Source organism: Alosa sapidissima, chromosome 4 (assembly GCF_018492685.1).
Source record: "Alosa sapidissima isolate fAloSap1 chromosome 4, fAloSap1.pri, whole genome shotgun sequence".
Lineage (NCBI taxonomy): Eukaryota > Metazoa > Chordata > Actinopteri > Clupeiformes > Clupeidae > Alosa > Alosa sapidissima.
Window position 1 is genome coordinate 21962115 of NC_055960.1, and position 21323 is coordinate 21983437.

General features: G+C 40.3%; 3 protein-coding genes across 4 annotated transcripts in view; 2 read left to right on the top strand and 1 right to left on the bottom strand.

Annotated features, from left to right (window-relative positions):
• The first annotated feature begins 4721 nt into the window (after positions 1-4721).
• mrto4 (MRT4 homolog, ribosome maturation factor) lies at positions 4722-8223 on the top strand. The gene is made up of 8 exons (XM_042088411.1): positions 4722-4830; positions 5366-5424; positions 5674-5777; positions 5885-5966; positions 6822-6889; positions 7042-7193; positions 7295-7371; positions 7815-8223. Exons 1-8 carry the CDS (start codon positions 4803-4805, stop codon positions 7959-7961), a joined length of 717 nt encoding a protein of 238 aa, XP_041944345.1. The 5' UTR covers positions 4722-4802; the 3' UTR covers positions 7962-8223.
• Positions 8224-8337: 114 nt separating this feature from the next.
• On the bottom strand, positions 8338-13380 carry akr7a3 (aldo-keto reductase family 7, member A3 (aflatoxin aldehyde reductase)). Its single transcript, XM_042088410.1, has 7 exons — positions 13041-13380; positions 11847-12034; positions 11210-11314; positions 10072-10168; positions 9583-9682; positions 9119-9248; positions 8338-8843 (listed from the first exon to the last, which is right to left on the bottom strand). Exons 1-7 carry the CDS (start codon positions 13324-13326, stop codon positions 8682-8684), a joined length of 1068 nt encoding a protein of 355 aa, XP_041944344.1. The 5' UTR covers positions 13327-13380; the 3' UTR covers positions 8338-8681.
• megf6b (multiple EGF-like-domains 6b) overlaps positions 9660-21323 on the top strand; it is a 103909-nt gene continuing 92245 nt past the window's right edge. Inside the window, exons 1-2 of one of the 2 annotated variants that reach the window (XM_042088401.1) lie at positions 9660-9739; positions 18316-18450. In XM_042088401.1, coding sequence (XP_041944335.1) covers positions 9711-9739; positions 18316-18450 — 164 coding nt within the window. In that variant the 5' untranslated portion in view covers positions 9660-9710. Of the gene's footprint in view, positions 9740-16566; positions 16798-18315; positions 18451-21323 lie in introns of those variants that run through there. The other variant, XM_042088402.1, reaches the window with a different exon arrangement.

A 21323-nucleotide genomic window follows, 5' to 3' on the forward strand; every position in this document is an offset into this window, starting at 1 on the left:
ACCTGAGCAGTAATTGTTGCATCTTCTAATCGGGTGTCGTGAACCTGCTCAAGTTGCATGACAAATTGGACAAGAACTTGGCCAGATTCAAAAGTTTGTCAGGTCTGACAGAATTGTGGTTAGAGTCAGAGCAAAATTAACAGTGGCAATTTTCTAGCCTACAATGTGTCATCATACTTTAATGACACCACAGTCGAGTAGGCTACTCATGGTGGCTATACCTTTGAGTCAGTATAATGTATGTAATATTCAGTTAACTGCACCTATTTCCTTCATTGGTCACTAACCTGCATTCACAAACCTAATAGAGACTGGTCACTGTCAGTGTCTCCTGGATACGCTACTTTAGGCGAATCTGTGCACTAAATCCATGTGAAGTTGGAAAATGCATGCACAAATGCTGAGAAAAATAATCTCAGCATTTGACCAATGAAGAATAATCTCAGTGTTTGTCTGTTTTTCACTGAAAGGAGAGAAGAATGTTTACCAAGGTCTGACTTCGTTATGAGCTGTATGATCCTGATGTTGCTGACAGTAACCCTCGTTCTCGGTTGGTTGAGCAACATCTGAGGTGATGCATGGTGTGAACTGACACATGGCCATGAGGAAATCCCCTAGACTTGGGTATTGGGATGTCTAATCCACAGGTCTGTTAAACACACTTACAAATGTCAGAATAGGTCTGCTGCGTCAGTTACATTCAGTTAGCAAGGTTACAGGACAGTGTTCCAAATATGAAAAGTAATCCTTACTGTGCCTCGACAGCAACAGACATTATGTGATTGTTATCATAGGTGATGTGTGTCAGGTTGCCATACAATGCAGTACGTGGACACACAAATGACCTTCAGCTCATGTGTGACATGAAAACACAGACTGTTTTTCCATAAACAAATAAAACAAAAGATACCAACCTCTAACAATAAACACAAAACAAAATGGTAAGACATGGACTTAGCCATGCATTCATTAGGAACCACCTGAAGACAAGCAATACAACTAGTATGGATAGCAACAGTCTCTGGGCTGGATCTGGGCCTGAGGCCTTTTTTCATATGCACAGAGCTGAAGTTAAATTATATGTTTAGTATAAATTTGTGTGATGACCTATATATTGTTATTGTCTCTCTCTCTCCCTCCCTTTCTCTCTCTCCCTCTACCATTCTCTCTTTCTCTCTCTCTCTCTGTCAGCCTGCTGGCCTGCATCTGCTGTGTAGAATCAGTGGGTAATAGGTAATTAATCAATTAAAGGTGCCATGTGTAAGAATTGAGGTAAAAATATCCAAAAAATGAGCTACACGCATCAAAAGAATGAGAAGAAATAAGGGCGATGATGTCATTAAAAAAATGACAAGGTATAGTGCTGCAGATATATCAACCTGAATTAGCATGCTAAATTACTAGCCACAGCCCGACAGGTGTTTCGGCCATGGGAGGCAGTATGCGGGCAACATAACCGCCAACTGCAAGACACGTTTCCCGGTTGTTACTCTAGGGTAGACCATCTTACTTTCTGGAAAAAATGGAGTTATACTGCCTCCATTTTTTATGAAATGTGGAGTATGAAATAATTTTTCAGCAGACATTACACATGGCACCTTTAAGAGATACGTATAGTCTATTAAAGAGAGAAGAAACAAATAATGCAGAGACTTTGCATGCACCTCTTTGATTCCCCTTTTAACCCCCCCCCCCCATCCAAGAATAGAGATATAGAGAGTCTCCCATCCCATTCCTGACTAGACTTCTAAATGGGACATTGAAGTCGTTTTAAATACCTAGTGAAAAAGTAAAATGTATTTTTATGTATTTCATCATAAAAGTGTAGCATTTACCTCACATTCAAACCCTGAGTTTATGCATGGACATGCAAGTCATATTAGGCCTACAGATTAAAGGTATTTCAACACCTGCTAGGTCATAGAGGTGTGAAAGGCTTCAACCGGTAAATGTTGCATGTCAAAATTAAATGGCTATATTGATCCATAACTTCACTGGGTGAAAGGATGAGGAAAGAAAGCAGAGGATCATTCCAGTTTGCCGTTTCTGCACTGTCAGATTCTTGAAAGCTGACAAGCTGAACAACACCACTGACCACTTCTGCATAATTTCATGGAGTGCTGAAATGTATACTATTTTTGACCATAAGTGAAACTCATAACTTTGGCTTAGGCTACAGCACAAATTTTTCGATCCATAGATAAAAAAATAAGCAAGTCTGTCCTCTGAATTGTGTTTCAAAACTGCATCAGATTGATACATTTAAATGTTAAAATATACAACATTTTCTTCCGCGGGAGCATGCCCCCGGACTCCCATACGATACACAACATCATGAACGCGGGTTCAGCCAATAACCAAAAATGTTTATTTCTATTTATTTTGTTTGGTAAGGCTTACAACTTATGTTAATCAGTGGTGCATTCTTTAGCATTTCAGTGGTTGTAGATCCTTTTGGATCTAATGTTAATTTAAGGGTCGGCCTACTGGTTAGCGCTTCGGACCAGTAGGAATGGCTGAAGTGCCCTTGAGCAAGGCACCCCTCACTGCTCCCCAAGCGCTGCTGTTGTAGCAGGCAGCTCACTGCGCCGGGATTAGTGTGTGCTTCTGTTCACTGTGTGTTTCACTAATTCACAGATTGGGATAAATGCAAAGACCAAATTTCCCTCACGGGATATACTTATACTTACTTATTTAACCCTGGTCCCAACACAAACCACTGATGGTATGAAATGGTATAATTTTGTATCTTTTATTTTTTACAGTAATAATGCTGAACGAGCCATATGCGGCAAAATTTTGGTATGCCCCAACAAATCTCACTCCAAGGATTTTTGAAAAGTTGGCAGCTCTGTTAGGACTGTGCTTTTGCCTCAGTTAGCCTACATCTCCATTCTCAAGCTTTGCAACAAACACAGATTTTGAAATCTCTTAATACTTTGTTTACTTGCAGATGGAATGAGTATTGCTAGCAGGCGACCCATTTAGTAAATGAAGGGTTTTACATTCGAGAACAAAGTGTGCAGATTAAGAAAGAATTACACAATCCCTTTAGGTAATTTAGCTTCTTGAAGGCCTACAGTAGTTTGCATTCTAGCCCAGAACTCATTAAATCTGTAGATTACAATACATAGGCTATCTTTGTGTGAGAATGACATTTTGGAAGGGATTTGACCAGATTTAAAGTTGTACAGTAGCTTAATTAAGAAAATGAACTTTATAGAAATAGTGTTGTGTAGCCTAAATTTTCGTTAAGGATATAGGTAGATGAAAAATAAATTGACCACAGATAAAGGTTGTTGGCTCAGATCCATCGATGGCTATGGTTAACAGTGAGTTAGAGCTCCACAGAGGTGGACATCCCAGCTTCAGAAAGTAAAGGTACTACTACCCCATACTTGTTCCAACTGTTCACATACTAGCTGATTCAAATTAACAGAACCCCTCAGCCAGGTAGAGGAGCATATTTGTGAAATCTCTTGCATTAAGTGCACAGACAGAACCAATGTATGGTAGGGCTTTCACTTTCTGGATTTTCCTCTTCCAGGATGTCCAGCTGGACTTAAGATGGCACAACAGGATATGTCATGTTAAAATAAACATAATAGTAATGTTGACTTGTTGACGATATTGAGTATTTGGTTCTATTTTGTGGTGTCATTGCACTCATAAATCATTGTGTCAGTGTATCTAATGTCATGATGACATTAGCTATAACCATCATGAGATCAAAGTGTGTTGGTCAGGCCTGTAGACCTATAGACCTAAGTCTGATGTGTGGTAGGGGTATTTGACAGCTGCAATAATACACTACAGTAAGGGACTGAAATGCTGTTTTACAGCTGTTTTGAAGTGGCAAGAGTGGCAGTGTCAGAAACCAGAGGGGAAGTGTTTTGACAGTTTAATTTCTTTTCCTGTGAAAGCTCTCATGGTGAAGGCTTGACAACCCCTCAAGGGATTATGTTTTCTAAAGGTGCAGGGCAAGTCCGTGACTGTCAGTCAGCACATTTTTTCTGTCTGTATTTCTCTCAGGGTGAATCGCATCAAACAGGCATATTAACAAAAAACAGATGTGCCACAACAATCTAGGGTATACAAATACATAATATTATGTCTTATGTCTTATTATTATTCAAATATGTTTGAAGTGTGTGTGTGTGTGTGTTTGAGAGAGAGAGAGAGAGAGAGAGAGAGAGAGAGAGAGAGAGTGTGTGTATGCTTGGTTTTGGTTTATTTTTACAGTCTGTGATCTGTGTTATTGCAATGCAGTAGTGCAATAACACCAAAAATACTGATTTTTTCGGACCGATTTTGCCTCACAATAGACTGCAGGCCATATCGATAAGTGTCACACAAATAACATGAATAGAATTTATAGGCCATCGTAGTCAATCAATCTCAATTCTGGGACTGCGTGCTCAGCAGACCATATAGGCAATTACCTGAAATGTATAAAATATTTAAACAGCACAACTGTACCACTTAGTGGAGAAAAGAAGAATCGCAACACATATGCCTCTGTCTCGAGATGGTGTGCCCAATTTTTAGCCTGACTCATCTTTTCATTCGTGTAAGAGACAATCAGTCCATACAAACTATAATTACACTGTAAAGTCACTGTAATTATAAACTAACTAAAACGTGTAATATTTATATGTAACATATTTTATTGAATCAAATGTGAAATGTATCTTTTATCCAGTTTGCTTTTATTTTTAGACAGGCGCTCCGTGAAAAACTAGGAAGACTAATAGAAACATTTGGGGTCCTACCACAGCTACTGCGACTACAACGTGAGAGCCATGCCGAAGTCGAAGAGGGATAAGAAAAGTAAGATAGTTGAAGTTATTGTGGTAGTTTTTAGAGTTGTCAACAAGTTACAACGATGCAATTCTATATGTATTAATGTAATAAGACTATGATTACAATTACGCTTTAAACCATTGCAAAAGAGCTCGATTTTATAGCAACATTAGCATAGTTGTCTTTACCCTTTAACATTAGCCTCCCAATACTTTTGTAATAAACATTACATGTTGATCCGTTCTGTCTTTGTCGGTCAACCCTGCCTGAAATTGGCATTTATTGGTGTAGCCTCTGATATATGTGTAACCTACTACACTGATACCACGGCGACCTGTTATATTATCAGTTGGCATCCCTTGTAGCTAAGTACAGTGAGAAATGTAGATATGGTAGGATCATGTTATTCGTTTAGATAGATAGATAGATAGATAGATAGATACTTTATTGATCCCCAGGGGAAATTCAAGTTTAGATAATTGGCTTTAACTTTAGCCAGATCCTCAAGCTGAGTATGTTGCCATTGCAAAGTGATGGAGAATGCCGTTTTCCTCTTTTACAGTATCTTTAACGAAAACAGCCAAGAAGGGGCTGGAATTGAAACAGACTTTAATTGAAGAGGTGTGTATTCTTTTTTTCTCATTCCCTTACAAGAAATAACTGCAGTTGTTTTCTGAAGTGCAATGCGGTACAATTCATTTTCATGTCGAAAATACTGCATGCATATGAACTGCAAGGAATTCCTCAAAAACTTGTGCAGTGCAGATTTGACACGTTCAAAACTGCAGTTATTTTTGTACGGGTTATCTTAACATTCATGGGATTGGTTTGATTTGGTTTCCTAACTCTTAATGTTGCATGGCTCTTCAGTTGCGGAAATGTGTGGACATATACAGAAACGTTTTCATCTTCTCTGTGGAAAACATGAGGAACAACAAATTGAAAGACATAAGGACATCGTGGAAACACAGTCGGTAAGATTGCTTCCCCTGGGAAAGTGTGGCTCATCCAGTTTTCAGGTACTCTACACACTACACCAATGGCCAGCATTGTATCACCTGTTGTGGATTTTCGATTTCAGGTTCTTCTTTGGGAAGAACAAAGTCATGATGATTGCTTTGGGTAGAGGACCAACAGATGAATACAAGGACAACCTACATAAGGTAAACATGTTTTACAGTGTCTGGATGATGCACTTTAAAGTTTCCAGACTGTGATCTAATTCATTGTGATTCATGTCCTGTGTAACATTGACTACATTTCCATGCACACCATATTCCAGTTTTATTCTGAATAATGACAATATTCCGATTACGCGTGAGTCGTGTAAACACCTTATTCCAGCTGCCATAACCCAAATAAGGTAATATTCTGAATACTAAAAACCGGAAGAACACCCCTAGCATATGCCTCTTTTAACCGGAATATTGTGACATCGAAACACGCTAGTCGGAAAATGCCCTTTTCAGAATATTAAATTCCGTCTGCGCGTGTTCGTGCAAGGAATTTTGGTAGCTTGCTTTGATGCCCTGACACGTTGCTAACATAGCGAAAAGAGTGGCAAAAAGTTTGCACTTCTAGAGTGAAGACGGGGTCAATTTATCCATTAAAACCTGAAAGTTAGAATTTTTGGATGGGGGAAAGCATCGTAATGCTCAGACGCAGGTTTGCGTGCACAGCGAACAGATGAAGAATCAGTGAAAAACCCTCAGAGCGGCCTATAATGCAAAACAATAGCGGCAGTAATCTGGCCTAATGAACCTATTTTGTGGTCATGAATGAAATTCATGGACAGAAACCATTGAGACGTCCTGATGCAGACACTACTTCTACTGCGCATCGCTGCCTTATTCACCATATGCTGATTAACACGTAAACGGAAATATTCCGTGTATGCTACACATGAAAACATCTTATTCTGAATATTACCATAGCCATAATGTGGTCCCTAATCTGAATATGGTGTGCATGGAAACATAGTCTGTCATCGTCTCTCCTAACATTTGATCATATTCCAGGTCAGCAGATTCCTTAAAGGAGAAGTTGGCGTCTTGTTCACAAATAAAACGAAGGAAGAGGTGCAAGAGTAAGTACAAATCTGACTCCAACGTTTGTTAGTGAAAGTTTTTACTTACTTTTAATACTGCAGTGAGCAAGCCCTCTGTAAGACTTTCACATTCCACAATCAAATCTTTTCAGCTGTATTTCTCAGTCCATGATTATTGTCTGTTTTGACAGATATTTTGACAACTTCAAAGAAACAGACTACGCCCGGGCAGGAAACGTAGCACAGATGGCTGTGACCCTAGATGAGGGGCCACTGGAGCAGTTCCCACACTCAATGGAGCCCCAGCTACGACAGTTAGGGCTGCCCACAGCCCTGAAGAAAGGTAAGTAGTCAGGCGGAGGATGGATTCCGAATGCATTTAGTGATTCTACCAGACGTATAAGTTTCCGTCGTAATCTCATTGACTTCTGTATTTGCTATTAGGAGTGGTCACTCTCATTAAAGACTATGAGGTATGCAAAGATGGAGACACGTTGACACCTGAACAGGCTCGCATTTTGGTGAGTGATTGCTTGTTCTTTTTTATCTGCTTTATAGTGCAGATTCTAATGTTTTACCCCAGACTTGTCTTATTGTGTTTCTGAACTTAGCCGAGACTGTATTGTAAAAAATTACTTCCCTTGAACAGAAGACTTGACTTCAGGAGCCATTTAAATTGCATATGAATCTAACAAACTCTTAGTGCCTTTCTGTAAGAAATTATGCATTAAGACATTTGTTAAGGTGTAGTCTTTAATTCTAATCCAGTGCACTTTTTTGTCAAGTTCAGCGCATTTCTCCTCACGTGTCTTTTCCAATTAATCAACAACATTGCTTCAGGAGCACCAAAGTGAAGGGTGTATTTGATTATTTTACAAGGACCAAAGACCTTACCTTTAAATTGACTGCAGATGTTGCATACAGTAGGTTCTGTGTCAAATATGAGTTCTTTGTGTTCTTTCAGAAACTCTTTGCAATTGAAATGGCAGAATTCAAATTGACGATAAAGTGCATGTGGAACTCTGAGACGGGAGACTTTAAGAAGCTATCAGAAGAGAGTGAGAGTATGCAAGACAAGGAGGACATGGAAGACGATGATGGGAGCGAATAAAATGGACATTCAACATGTTTAAGACATTATCTCCTCCCCCCCCCCCTCTTCAATTTTATTTTGTTTCCTGCCTTATTGCATTTGACAAAATATCTGGACTTGTCTGGACTGTGGAACATGTGAGGACATTTGCTGGGAGCAGTGTTTGAGATTCCCACTAATGTATGATTATTATGTGTAAATTCCAATCTTGAAACGGCAAAGGATGATTTGTAACTGTCAAACTGTCATAAATACATTAAAATATAATGTAGACAGGTCAGCATGTTGTTTTTCCCCATTTTTGGCATGGGACCGAGTATACTGTAGAGTAAGGAAGGCATCACAGTACAAATAGTATTTACCTGTAAATTAAATACCCAAACCACACCATAGCCATAGAAAATTAGACTTTTAATAATATTGGAAACAAAGAAGTAGAGCGTCTTGTATAGCAACTGTCCAATCTCCATAAATTCATCACATTTTTGCAGCCAACAATGCTGAACTGTAGTACAGTGCAGCCACCTAAAATGACTTCTATGTCTGTGAACTGCAGCTTGTCATAATTAAGGCAATTTTTCCACAACCAGGAATAGATTAATATCCACTGTCTTGCATAGATTGAAAAAAATACCAATGGGGAATTGATTCACATCTCAAGTCCTCAGTGTGTGGCCATCTTCTCATGTCCAGTTCAGTCCTCCCAGATCCCTAATAAGCAGGCTTACCCTGGTGCCTTTAGCGGAAATAGTTGGGACACTCGTGGGCGACTAAGTCCCAGGCCTGCTTGAAGGCCTCCACCACCTCTACCTTCAAAGGACCCTCTTCGGAGGCATTGAGGTTCTCAAGGAGCTGCTCCATGGTAGACATGCCAATGATCATGCCATCGCCAAGCTCTCCCTACCAAACAACAGGCATTAAGAGTTAAAAGAGTAGTTACTCATACATATAATAAAACAGGCCAGATGTCTTACTGTTTTATTTATATATATATATATATATATATATATATATATATATATATATATATATATATATATATATATATATATATATATAATAAAGCAGTACTTGAAAAGGCCTTAAAACTTCAAACATCTAAAAAAAACCCTGACTTTTCAGCTAAGATGTCCAACATATGATTACGGTGTACTCATGGTCATCAAAATGGCTACCTTGAGGTGAGAATGGTGGTACATCCAGCGGATAGCGGCTGAGGTAAGAGTGGGTTTGTTTGCGCCATATGCCGCTTCCAGTGCCTTCCGAACTAGGTCAACTCCTTGGAAGTGGCTCTCTTTCCAATATCTGCATAACACAAAAATACAGAGCTGTGTAAGTACATCTCCCATACAGTGCTCTTCGGTTGTTTGAAATGTAAGAATCTAATAGCATACACATTCATCAAGGGAACATTTGATCCACTACACACCATTAGGTCAAAAGAGTGTCAAGTCTTTTTTTGGTTAGGTAAAACTTGTGAAACTACTGTGAAGTTAGTTTAATTTTACTTGCACCTAATTTAAGTGACCACAAGCATGCAGTGTAATGTGGATAATGGTAATTTCTTAATTTTCATTTTGGCATAAACATCGCAAAGATTATTCCATCCAAGTGTTTTTGCCTGTGTGTGTGTCCATACCTATCTCTGTAGGCTCCTGCCCAGTTGTTGCCAAAAAAGCGCCCAGCAGGCTGGCTTGTGTCTTTGTCCTCGTAGTGATACTTCCCCGTGAGAAGGCCGCCTGTATGGACAGACAGGTGTGCTGTTAAATGTGGCTGACCCATGGAGCAGGAACATGGTGAGACTCCTCTACTCATCACTCTTAGGTTAAGTTTACTGTTGGCTTTTATAATAGTCCAAGGCACTTTCTTTTCAGCACTGAAAATATTCTAAGAGTATGCGACAGCATTTGCCGAAGACATAGACATGTAATGTCGACATCTATGTTTGTTTCAATTTTCTTCACTTTTATATTGAATTCCTTGAATTTCCCCTGGGGATCAATAAAGTATCTATCTATCTATCTATCTATCTATCTATCTATCTATATGTAGGCTGTGTATTCAGAGTAGAGACATCAGTAATACCGATGGGAGATAATGCACAAGTCAGATTTTGTCATCACAGTACCTGCCAGAGGGTTGTATGCATAGAAGCGCATGCCAAAGTTTCTAAGACATGGGAGCAGTTCTGTCTCCACCTGTCTTGTGGTGGAATTGTACATGCCCTGTAAGGAGGAAGAGCACATCAGTGCTGAGTGGAAGACATGAGCCGTGTATGTTCAACAGCTTAGGTTTGAACATGAAGGCACGTCAGGTTTATAACGATCAAACCAGAGATTAGAAACGGTTCAAAGAACGAAAATGAAAACCAGAAACAAACACAATTTTTGGAAGAATGTAACCAAAAATGGGAACAAAACCAATTTTACTTGTTCCGGAGTGAAAACGCAACGTGCACACAATTTTACATAACCGATTAATAATGGTATTTATCGTTCCAATGAATCTTTCTTCGAATATTATTCAAAGGTCCTTAGGCTTGGAAAGTCACCTGCCCACGCAGGCCCCTCAGACCCCTTATAGGATGAATTTAGTCAGATTTTATGAATCAGTTTCTCCCCTGAATAATAGTCTAGACCTACTAAAAGGATTTTCATATCCGACACCATCTAATTGCCTTTTCCATGTATGTAGCCTAAATTACTGAAACGTTGTGTGAAATAACATAGGCTACCAGAGACACTAGGAAAATATCTATAGGGCTGTCATACAGTTGGTAGCACCAGGTCTTAAAGCAAGGACATTTTCTGTGCCTGAAGTTAGGACACAGACATTTAAAATCTGATAATATATAGGCTAATTGCCTACTTTCAAATCTCGCCCCATGACTGAATTCAGGCAAGCTTTAAGGCTGTTGCGGGGAAAAAAAGCCTATAGTATCGTGCCATCAGCCATAAATCAATTTGTAAAGGCAATGTCATTTTTACAAGAATTAACTTTACAGTTCTTCCATAACGTTCTAAACGGTTACCATTTAGAGGAGAGGCCTTAGAACACTGGAACAGGAATGAAAAAATATGTTTTTGCTCAGAACAAACCTAAATGAAAATCATTATGTTCCTGGATCAAACAGACACAACAACACCAGATTTGTGTTCATTTTGTCTTGATCTCAGGTTAAGTTCAGCTGCCTGGATTTAGCCATTCACTGAATGAATACTAATGTCAGTTTAGATGAAAGAATAAACAACATCTTATTCCCTTACCTGATAGACTGTGGGAAGAACCCAGTTGTTGTGTTTGCATATGCAGTAGATTTCTGCAACCTCCCAGGATGCATAGTTAGATAAACCAAGCTCCTTGTACTTTCCCTGAAAAAGGATTATAACATATTTACAAATCTGGATTGGTTTATAGCTTTTTAGTTTATAGCTTTATAGTTTTCTTGGCCATGTATCTGTAATCTTGACAAGCTATCCAGGGAAAAATATATTGTCCAGATAGCAAATAAAAGGATCTGGGCCAGAATAGCTCTAGTCAAAGGATGAGAATTGGGGCAGATCTGTTTCTATGTCTGCTATTATCTGGTCAGTGCCAACCCATGAGGTGGAAATTCCCTTTCCAGCTGACCTGCTCTGTGGCTCTCCAAAGAAAGAGAGAGAACCCAAGACGTGCCAGAGAATGTGAAGAGGTAAGAGCAAAAGTCGCAAAATATAAATAAATGTTACTACATGTCTGGTATGTATGTCTGGTGGTGCTCAGCCAACTACAAGAAAAGTCTCTATAACAAGCCTATTGAAAAGTACAAATAATCCATGTGAAGGTTATAATCAATCAATGGTCCTAATGGTCATAAATAGTCAGCGAGAGGTCATTAATGGTCTTCTAGCCTGGCTGACATACCTCCTTGTGCAGCTCATTGCAGGCTCGAAGTGTGTCCACTATGGGATTCTGGTGGTCTGGAGCATGCAGGTAAAAGATGTCCACACACTGTGTGTGTAGCCTTTTCAGAGACGTCTCTAACTGCGAGCGAACACTCTCCGGCTTCAGGGTCTTTCCATCCCATGGGTTTGCTTTGGTTGCGATACTCACTGAGGACAGAAAGATTGAAATCAAAGTGTGATCAGGGTGCTTGACATTTACTGAAATACAATTTTTTGCATACCCAAACTATTTTTTTCCCTTTCTAAGACCTCTAATCTTTTAGCATGTTTTACTGAAGTATACCTTCCAAACTTTTTCAAGACTTTCACACAAATGTCCATAGCCTACTGTTGTGTTCTATTCATGGGTTTCATCAGGTCCCTGTCCACAGGTGTATAAAATCAAGCACCTTGATTATCAATGCAGACTGCATGGTGCTTAATTAATTAATACACCTGTGGAAAGGGACCTGATGAAACCCATGAATACTGTACATTCGCCAGTAGGTGGCGAGAACGCGTTATTCATTATGTACGTGTTCTGATATGGGGAGAAGAAGAATACATGGAGAATGAATGACGTTACTGTTGTACTGCGTACTTATTACTTACAGATTACTCACAGTTACTTCACATACCTACTATCGTAGAGTTATTATTACTTTACAACCTAACTCTCCCAGACTTTTCAGACTATTGTTTTAGTTTTGCAACATCATGACTGGCCCCTTCACCCTAACTGCAGCAGTCACCTTTTGAAAAGTAACCTGGCGTGAGTTGTTTATGAAGTAATTCTTTAACTATCTAATCCAGATAACAACTAGGCCTAGAAGAACCGCACCGGATCAGGGCCGGGTGTCCAGATCACCCCAGACGTCGGGCAGCACGTCAAAGGTTATGGCTGTGTGCGTGCACATTAATTTGATTTAGGCGATTGCTAATGGGAGTAAGTTCGAGCTTCCTGCATTAAAAACATGAAAAAATTGCAGAATGATACACAGAACATGCGTGTAATAAAGTGTTTCAGGTGTTTGGTTGAAGAAGCTCGTAGCTCACTCATTCATTCAATCATTCTACTATTTGTGCAAAATTGAACAGCCTACCCTGGCCATGGCAGCTTTACACAATCACTCGAAACGATTGTAATGCAATAGTCCACAATTGAGACAGTTACCATTCTTGGGTAGGTCCATTCCACCAATAATCGTCTCTGCCTGTCCATCTGTGTACATGAATGCTGTATCTAACTCTCTGTGTCCACGGTCCAGGAAAGCTTTCACCATTTTCTCACTCAACTCCGCGTCAGCGCGCCCCCCAAATGCCATCGATCCCAGTAGCGTGATCGGGATTTTGGCGTTTGAAGACATGTTTTGGTGTTGGACCAGGGCTATATTATTCAATCCAGTGAAAGCTCGTTGATGTACTGAGCAAAGGCCTACTCTAGCTATTGCAGCGAGCATAATAAAACCACGGCGGGTCAGCTGAGTATAACGTGGGCAGGGAACGTTCACGTTCGAGCGAAGATAAGGGACTGTCTCAAAAGTGTTGTGGATGACATGGACGTAGGGGGGCAGCGCTGTCAACAAAATATACCATTGGTCAAAATTGGGAAGGAGACCTTGAACAGTACAGGGTCCATATATTTCTCTTGAAGATGTACGGCACACGTGCAGTAATAAAAAAATATTTTTGATTGAATAAAAAAATATCCTTGTTCCAATCCTTTGACTGCAATTTAGGAATAATTTAAGTCATTGTATTATTCCTTGTTCTATTTTTCATACCTGTAGATGGCACTAAAACACAAATGGCTCCCCTGTTAAAATGTTTTCTAATCGTGGAAAGGGCCAAGATAATTCGGACCTATGTAGTGTAGTCTTTAATATTAAAGGCTTCGAGGACATTAACAAATATGGCTGTGATATTAATTTAGGTCCTATTGGCAGTCTGAATAATGCAGGCTACCATTCACATCTAAAACGTTGTCTAATAAAATGAGCTACAATGAAGATTTGTCATTTCAAATGTTTACTTGGCCTACCTTGTGCATACTAAAATGTCAAACTGACTTCTACCCTGTTATGTGGTATAGCTTGTCTGGACAGATCGTTTTTAGGTTTGTCATACTTTGTCATAGGCCTACTGTTTGTCATGATTTTAACAATGTTTATCACCCCTGTGAGATTTTTAACTTCAGTGCCATTAGCCAGTCAGCAACTCTTAGGAAGGAGTGTAACATACCAAATTAAATAGCTGGTGTCTCTAATAGCCTATACATCATACATACAGAGTCCAGCATTTCACATTTTCAACTTGAAACACTGAGTAAAATCTTGGAAGTAAAAAAAATCCCTGTATTACCTATAGATGGCAGCAAAACACAAGCCAGTCTGTAAACCTTTTGAGATGGAGCGCCATCAGTTAAGCTTTTTCAGATTTTCAAAGTCTTTCAAGAAATGGACAACCTATTGGATGCAGATGCTGTCTTGATGTAGGCCTATAAGCAATCAGCATTATGGGCCAAATATTTACATCTAAAACGTTTTGTAATATAAATATTTGTAGTATCAGTATTATTATTATTATTATTATTATTATTATTATTATTATTATTATTATTATTATTTTACTCTGGAAATGTTCAAGTTATAAATGAGATGAATGGGATCTGATTGTTTTTGGTTTCCAACACTGGCTGATATCAACTAAGTCCAGGGTTTTCATATGTTATGCTTGTGACATTGTAGACCCATCAACCACATAGCAGTTAGTTCTAATTCATATTTGCCCATACTTTACCTGTTGCCCATTAAGCAGAGTCAGCCAAAGACCTCTTCAGTTCAGTCTATCTTATGGGGAAGCAGAGACGTGCTTACTCTTTTTGCCCAGTGGCATGGCCTTTCACAGACTAATTACATAAATATATTACAAAATTAGATTGCTTTCACATTATTTCAAATTAAGAAATGCAAATCTCATACAGAGTGGTTTATCTGCATGGACTCCCTTGAGCAGGATGTAATGGTTCTAGCAGTATTCAGTATTCCTCTGGTGATGCATGATGAACTAAGGTCCTCTCATTCAATGGTCCATTATCAGTGACTTGGAATCTGCCCTCCCCCTTGGTTGCATGTCCTAGACATCTGTGTAGACAGTCTGCATAAGGTAAAAATAATTGTCTCCAAATGTCAGAATTCAGGGTCCTTACGTCACCTCATTGACCTCTGCTGTTGTCCAGGCCTCTTCACTTCTGTTAAACCAAACCCCTTCCTGCTTGTGACTGGGTAGAGGGTCTGCTTTTCTCATATGTTGTTGTTAATTGCCTTTCCAGCTAAAATAAAACATGTTCATAGTAACATGCTCATTACAGCCAGCCTGTATACTGCAGAGTATACAATGTGTTAAGACAAGTAGAAAGGATGTGCAGCAACTTTTATTACGTTTGGTATTTATAATACATGCCACATCCCAGTTCTATAAAATTAGTAAGTAGGCCTACTGGTCCTGGACCTTCCTGGCATTACAAGAATATGGCACCAAGCATTTTCCGCTACCCAGATTTTTTTGGTAATTCTGTTGCAGCCTGAAGTGCATTGTACTACTGAGGATTTAAAAGTCAAAGTGCCATCCAGAATGAGGTAGCGTTAGTAGACTCTCCCCTCAATGCAGACATGTTGTTTTAGGTGCAGCTGACGATGGTGGTTCTGCTGAACTGGGACTGGCATTGACCCTTGAGACCATGCACGCCTGGTAGGGTCAGATGATGATGCATTCCTCCAGGGTCTATTATGTTCTGCCCATGACCCCTTGATATTTGACCTGACATCCGTAGTAACCTGAATGACCTCAGATACACATTTTTTCCCATTCCAGTGAAAGACCTGAATGTCAATGTAACATGGAGGTGCCATTTCTTATTTTTCTACTTGCATAATTTAGGCCCAAATCTCAGAATTGCTTCACCTTTCCTCATTACTCTCATGTTTGTTCTGCTAACATATTTAGATAAAACAATGAATTATATCAGTTGTGATATTTTTATAATGCAGAGGGTGTTGTCAGACTCAAAATCATGTAGCCTATAGTTGTCAAAAATACATTTTGCAAAGATGTATGGTAAGGAAAAACAACATGATGAATTCTGCATGTGCACATTGTTTCATTAAATTCATGTGTAGGTCTGCTGAATTTGTCAGTTCCTTAGAAATAAATGCACTTTTACAGCTCAAAGGAAAGCCGCCTGGTTTTACTGTACTCAGTTTATAATTTAAATATCTTTCGAAGACTCAAAGCTGAAATAATAAACGTTGGAGGGAATTTGATACAGAATATACAAAGTACTTTTTAGTAAATAAATATTAGGCCTATAAGGAAAATATAGCCTAGGCTATTTAATCCTAAATCAATTGCACCGTATCATCATTTAGGAAAAGTGCAACTAAACGCATTTGTGTGTTAAGTAATTCAGGTTACATCTGTCTTCTGGATGTTAATCTAGGCTACTTAATTAAAGAACTCCATGACCAAGTGATTCGCGCGTGTCAACGAATGACGGGAAATTTATATCTGTTAAAGCCCGGCTTTCTAAGGAAGGAGTTGTGCCCTGCGGATATTTAGGTTTTGGCCTCCCACGGGGACTACGGGGGACGGAGTTTTCCCCTCCTCGTTAACTGTCTTCACTTCACTCTTTGCTCCCTAGACGTCAGACATCAGCGCTACTTATGAGAGACTTCACCAAATTTTGGGACTTTTCCAACATGATTTGAGCGCGATTTGACTTTGTTTGCTTGGTTCCGTTACCGTTGATGTGTCTTCGCATCTCTTTTTCCTCAGCTAGTGATAATGGATATCTTTTTCATTACAGTGCTTATTTTCTTAATTAACGGGCTACAAGCAGCATCCCGTTATGAAAGAGACCTCATGCCATACATGTAAGTAAATATCAAAACATCGTCTGAGCGAATTAAGTTGAATTAACTTTAAGGGGAGAAAGTTTCAGTCATGCTCTCTTTAGTGCCAGTCTGTTGGGCTGAAACAAATTGATCAGAATATAGGATATTTCCACATTCAAGATTAGCCTACATTTCGGCTACGTTTTCCCTAAAATACCACTGATTAAAAGACATTGCGTGAAATATAGTTCTAAGCTGGACTACTACAGTCAGAGGATGCAAGTCCACAGCCACACTTTATAAAAACTATGTTGCATGTCTCCAGCGGTAATTTCGTTTAGACGCTACAGGTAGAGACGCACTACACTATATGAGTTGAAACTCAATCTTGCCCTGACTCAGTGCAAGTCCATACAAGAAGATACTATTAATATGATAACAGCAACGTTGGCAGAATGATTATTATCCTCCCTCCATAAACCTTGTTTCTATGCTGCTAATTAGGTTGTCCTCTGTAAATAGACCTAATTGCAATTAGTGTTGAAGACAGATCGGAATGGGAAACATTGCCCCCAACCGCTATGGTATTTACATTGGATCTGACATTTAATGCTAGGGGAAAACCTCAAAAATATTAAATTCAAGTGTAAAAGTATCCTTAGAATATACAAGTATCTCTGGCTTTTACCTGTTTTCACTTAACTGTAATTTGCTAATAGCTACTTTCAGTCATTATTGAGGTTATCTGAGAGTTGTCATTATGTGAAATGGAAATGCGCCTCTACTCTTGCTGAACAGCTTTCCAGTCAGTGAACACTGATTAGACCAAGCCACAGCCCCCTGATCACCTCTCCAGGCGCTGTCTTTATCTGCTGTCAGCTGGCCCTGGATGCTCACAGGCTCCATAAAAAAGTGCCCAAAAGAGTCTGGTGCGCTTTGGGGCATGAAGCCATAAAGATCAGTTAGTTCCCATTGAGACAGACTTATGATCCGGCTCTTTGATTAGTCATGTGTGCAGTGCTGTGACTTACGGCTGAGTCAGAAAGTATCAGTCACAGAAGAAATTATCTTATGTGTGTGTGTGTGTGTGTGTGTGTGTGTGGATGTGTGAGGGAGAGAGAGAGAGGAACAGAGAGATTGTGTGTGAGACTGTGTTTGTTGAGAGAGAGAGAGAGAGAAAGAGAGAGTGAGTGAGTGAGTGAGTGAGTGAGTGAGTGTGTGTGTGTGTGTGTGTGTGTGTGTGTGTGTGTGAGTGTGTGTGTGTGTGTGTGTAAGCATTTTCCTGTTCCTTCAGGTAAGTCTCTTACCATGTTTTCAACAAGCCCTGCTGCAGGTAGAGTCTTGTGTGGTACTACTTAGTTATTCTGCTAATACTGGAGAGGAATTCCCCCTCGGAGGATAGCAAAACCCCAGGAGGACTAGAGGCCTGTCAGATCCTCAACAAACAACATTAGTCTTACAAATAATGCCATCACAACAGGGTACCGGAGCAGCGGCTAGGCAGGTGTAATGTTTTTTTGTTTCTAATGTCAGCCTGATGTTTGTCGCCCCCGACAGGCCGAATGTGTGCGCTGAGCGCGAGGTGAAGCTGGTGGCGCAAAGACAGCCGTGCGTCCAGGCCTTCTCGCGCATGGTCAAGGTGTGGAAGCAGGGCTGTATGGGCCAGTCCTGGTGCATGGGATATGAGAGAAGGTATGACGTGTCTATGTATGGATGATCTGCTACCATCGCAGTTCTCTCGCCTTGCTTCCCTTTACCCCTTGCACATCACCCCACCTCCCTTTCTTATTCTTGCCCCCAACCAGCCTCAAGCGAACGACTACCCCCCCCTGAGCTTTTTTTTCTGTTTAAAGAGAGTTTTTCCTTTCCTCCATCTCCTTGTGCTTGTTCCTCAAGAAGCTTGTTCAGGCCTTGGGCGTTTGGATCTAGTTATGTCTAATTCTTGATTATACACATCACATTTTATCAATCTGCAGTCCACTCCAGACCATGATCAACTGAATAAGATCCATGGGAAGGCAAAGCCAGACATTTATCTGTCTGTCTATGCATCTGTCCATGTGTGCACATCCATTCAGTCGCATGCCCATCTGTCCGTCCATATGTTTCTAATGCCATTTATGACCTAGTCATCCATGCATCAATTTATAATGGGTCCACCAGTGTCCTCTACTCCATTATTCATGTATGAATGTCTAAATAACATGTTTATGTTGTCAATGCCACTTCACCAAAGCAAATGGCGCATGTGTTTGTGGCCATTATGTCAGCTTTAATAACGGAAAAGCTTCTTTGAAAGAATTATTGATTCTTCCTCATGAATGCCTTCAGAACTTGAGTTTAAGGAATTCCCAAAGCCTGCACTATGTAGAACAGGTCAATGATGTGAAGACAATTTGTTTCTCATTTACATAGTCTACTATGTAAATGAGGACTATGGAGGTTTTTTATAACACTCCACATTAGAGTGACAGCTTAAGTAACTTGGGGAGAATTTAACTAAACTTGACAAAAAGCATAATGGTTTATAATCAGACTGTACCTTTAAGCATTCTCTGAGGAGCCCTTTTACTCTAACAGTGTGTACCATACAGATTAGGCTTAGTGTCTTTGCCTGTGCGTCTTCAAACACATGGGCTGTGTCCTTTCACCTCAGCTCTTTTTAAACCCGTGTCAGGTTGGTTCTGGTTCTTGGGCTGTTTTTCCCGTTTCTGTAATCAGGGCCTTAACCCCCACACCCCCCACCCCCCTGGCCTTTAAGTGTAAGGTGTCCTCAGCGTCAGCCTGAAAGGTACAATTTGGAAGGCATCCTCAGAACACGCATACCTCCAAGGGACAACACTGGAGCTCTCTTTGCTATAGCGCTCTATCTCCACATACTCTCTCTTCCTCCTCTCATTCTCTCTCTCTCTTTTTCCCCAACACACACTCTCCTTCCCTCTTCCTACTCTCTCTCCCAAACATACTCTCTCTTCCTCCTCTCATTCTGTCTCTCTCTCTCAAACACACTGTCTCTTCCTTTCCTCTCCCTCTCCCTTTCCCTCTACCTCTCTCTTTCCTACACACACTCTTCCTCCCTTCCTCTTTCCTTCTCTTCTTGTTCCTCTGTTTTCCACTTTTCCTCTCACACATTTTCCCCATTCATCCCTCTCTCTCTCTTTCTCAGCACTATCTCTTTCTCTAGTTCTGTGTGGCTCTGGTAGTGTGACCTCACAGGCTGAGATGTTGAAGTATGAGCTGACAATATGAAAACAACCTTGGCAGACAAATAATAATAATTGTAATACTACTACTACTACTACTACTAGTAATAATAATAATAATAATAATAATAATAAAATGATAAATATGGTCAACAGGTATACCTTAACCATTTATAAGTGTGCACGCACGCCTACACTTACTCAAAGGTTTGATATGCACATAGCATCTGTATGTACAGCTGGTGTTCCTGTTCACTGTCTGAGGCAGTGACAGGGTGGAGTGTGCGGTCAAGCAGAGGAGCTGCCTGTCTCTACACTCTTACAGTAATCCTATTCAGCTTGGCCATCTCCATCAGAGACATAATGATTTGATTTAAGCTTAGCTCTTTAAAACTTTTTTAAGAATTGATTTATACTGTTTTGTTGTCAAAATGTGTACAATTTCTCTTTCCCCCTACCCTCTTTATACCTGTTTCTCTTTCTTTCTGCCTGCCTCTCTCCTTTTCTCCCTCTCATTTTCTCTCTCTCTCTCCGTCTGTCATTCCATCTAGTTCTCTCTCTCCCTGAGGAGTGTTCCAGGAATCTATCTTAAACCCCTGTCTTAACCTGGCTTTCTCCCATGCACTCACTGAGGGATGTCTGAGATGTGTGTGTGTGTGTGTGTGTGTGTGTGTGTGTGTGTGTGTGTGTGTGTAGGGGGTACAAGTCAGCAGTGCTGCAGCTCTCTTTAACAGAGGCCAGGGCTTCAATTAGGGCCCATAAACAAAGAGCCGTGGGCTGCTGGGGAGTAATGACTGTGTGTGAGAGGCGTCTGTGTGCGAGACTCCTGAAAGGCCTAACTACAGGGACATACACACTGATGCTCAGGAGTGCGCCAGCGAGTCTCTCTCTCTCTCTCTCTCTCTCCCTCTCTCTCTTGTTCTCTCTCTGAAGAAAATGACATGAAAGACATGAAGGAGGAGTGGAGATGTCAGACTAATTACGACAGTGTTTGTGTTTTCCTTTTAACGCCCACAGAAACACACACGTGTACAAACACACAGACACACTCGCATGCACATACACACACACACACACACACACACACACACACACACATACACACACACACACACACACACACACACACACTCAAACACACACACATGCACCACCACGTCTGCAAATATTAGTCATGCCTTTCAATCTGTCACTCACTCTCTGTCTCAATCTGTCACGCAGGCATACCCACATCCACACAGGCTTTAGGGAAAACCACAAGCTCCCCATCAGACGGGGACTTGGTCTGCCTATCAGGGTCGTCATTATCTGAAGCGTAGCACTTTAATTCCCTGAGTAAGAGGAATTAAGATGATGATAGAT